The sequence below is a fragment of the Argentina silus genome (assembly GCF_951799395.1).
Source record: "Argentina silus genome assembly, chromosome: 20".
In the NCBI taxonomy this organism is placed as follows: domain Eukaryota; kingdom Metazoa; phylum Chordata; class Actinopteri; order Argentiniformes; family Argentinidae; genus Argentina; species Argentina silus.
Genome location: NC_139674.1, coordinates 12,472,988 through 12,475,487, shown reverse-complemented (window position 1 = coordinate 12,475,487; position 2,500 = coordinate 12,472,988). Strand labels below are relative to the sequence as shown.

At 49.8% G+C, this 2,500-nt stretch overlaps 1 protein-coding gene across 1 annotated transcript in view; it reads left to right on the top strand.

Annotated features, from left to right (window-relative positions):
* Positions 1–2,500, top strand: part of cped1 (cadherin-like and PC-esterase domain containing 1) — a 60,359-nt gene that overhangs the window by 21,822 nt on the left and 36,037 nt on the right. Inside the window, exons 9-11 of the mRNA XM_083692133.1 lie at positions 855–1,022; positions 1,405–1,509; positions 1,672–1,826. Of these exons, the coding sequence (XP_083548259.1) occupies positions 855–1,022; positions 1,405–1,509; positions 1,672–1,826 (428 nt within the window). The remainder of the gene's footprint in view (positions 1–854; positions 1,023–1,404; positions 1,510–1,671; positions 1,827–2,500) is intronic.

Here is a 2,500-nt window from a genome sequence, read left to right as displayed (position 1 = left end):
TCTATTTTTGATGTTGCAGTAAATTTGGGATGCATAAAAATAGATTGAATACACACACACATACACACACACACACACACACACACACACACACACACACACACACACACACACACACACACACACACCCCTCACACACCCACACACACCCACACACCCACACACCCACACACACCCACACACCCCCACACACACACCCACACACACACACCCACACACACCCACACACACACACCCACACACACACACACACACACACACACACACACACACACACACACACACACACACACACACACACACACACACACACACACAAAGTCAGTCACGGTAATAGACCCTATCATCCTAAACTGCCCCCCTTCAAGTCCTTTAATTAGTTTGACCCATAGATGCCCTCACTAAGAATTCCAGACATGGTCTCCATTGGTTCCCCTGCTGTCTCCTCTGCCCCTTATAAACCTGATGTTGCCTAGTCGGTGCTTTATTGCCGTCCCATATACTATTATTCATTATATATCACTCATATTTATTTTCGGGTTTCAAATAGTTTTATCTGGTCGAACACGTCCTTCCTCTTGGCCCCCAACTGACTCTCAGCCCTGTTCTCTGTGTGTACCTTTCTAACACCTCCAGACCTTTGAGGTCAACTCAACACAGACAGGAGTGATTCACTCAGGTTGAAAATCCATCCCCCATGCTTCCTCCAGCATTGGGAGAACTCACACGTCCACCAGAGGGCGCCGTCTACTCATTCCCAAGGCCGGACCCGCGCTATTAACCCCTGGCTGCACTGCTAAAAGTGTGTTCCTCTCATCTCTCTTTCATCTTCTCTCCTTGTCTCTCTCTCTCAGGCCGAGGCCCATCTGCACTTTGACGGGCTGAGCGACCCGGGTTTCGACGGACAGATCACCAAAGAGTTCATCCTGGAGGACACACTCCACTTCCTGTTATCGGAACACACTGGACAGGCGGGACCGAAGACCCCCTCGCACACCACAGAGACCGCCGCGGAGGAGAGGGTATGATAGCCTTTCACCGCCTTTTAACCCTACGAAGCTCGCTCAATGTGTAGCAAGACGCGCAGGGTGCCACATCATCAGCTGCGTCGGCAGATATCAGATCGCCATATCGTACGAGGCGGTTGGCTGATAGGTTAAACACCTATCCGGGTGTTGTGAGATCTAGCAGGCAGCTGCCATGTAGACAACCAGGAACACACACACACACACAAACACACACTTAGTCTCTGATGTCGCGGTGTAGGAAAGACACGCTGTCTGGGTGCTTTGTTCCGAATGAGCCATGCTTGTAAGTTATGAAAGGTTTAGAATATGATAATAAGAGTTATGATGTGCCCGTAAGGACGATGTTTTGCACAATGTGTTTTTTGTCTCCGGTCAGTACGGTGGCTGTGAGAGGACAAACGACCTCTGTCTGTCCGAGGATGAGACTCTCCTCCTGCTCCAGTTTGTGAATCAGCTGAGGACAGCAGGACCGTTTGAACTGGTAAACAGCGATTTAATAACGTCTAATGAAAATTGCATTATTTTAAGATAAGGCTCGGACGTAATCGAATCAATGATACTGAGTTATTGAGGTCATTCCGGGTTTCTTTATTTGCAATGTCGGTATTCCCAGAAGCTGAATGTACTGTGTCCCTGTGGGCAGCTCTATCCCACAGCCTCTCTGGAACGCGGGCCGCTCCCGGACCTTCTGTCTCCAGCGTTCCCTGGAGGAGAGGATTCTGGGAACGGGTCTCGCCTTGCAGCGCTGCTGAACGCGGTCAGCTCCTACTATGGAGAGCAGAGGAAACACACGTACAGGTGAGCTAACACACACGCACGCACGCACACACACACACACACACACACACACACACACACACACATGCATTACGCACACATACACACACACACACACACACACACAGACAAGCATATGCATATGCACGCACACAAGCATATGCATACGCATGAACGCACGCACACACACACACACACACACACACACACACACACACAAACACACACCTGGCTCTACCCCCAGTGGTTTGGTTGACGTTCCAGAGTTTTTGGAGCAGTAACATCAAACAAATGAACGGACAAATGAGCCTCAGGATGAGGAGGGGAGAGGAGAAGAGAGGAGAGGAGAGAAGTTTGGCTCTATTCAAGCCTGTTTCAGGTTCCCAAACATCCTGAGCTTCTAATTTTCTGGCCAAGGAAAGGACCCTGTCCTCTTTGATTATTTTGGAAAAACGTGGAAGTCCAAGTTGCTTAAGAACCAGTATAAAGATCACTTAACACGTGTGTTGGTGTATCAACTGAAGTGAAGGCATGTGTTGAATCACCCAAATTACATTTGAGAGTAAACCATACCTTTAAGCCTCTGTCTGTCTCCAGCTGGGTCCTGGCCCAGCCTTGTCTTCGCAGACTGGAACAGAACCGGGGGAAATTCTCCTCTCTCCCCTCCCCCCCCCCCCCTCTCCCCTCTCCCCTCT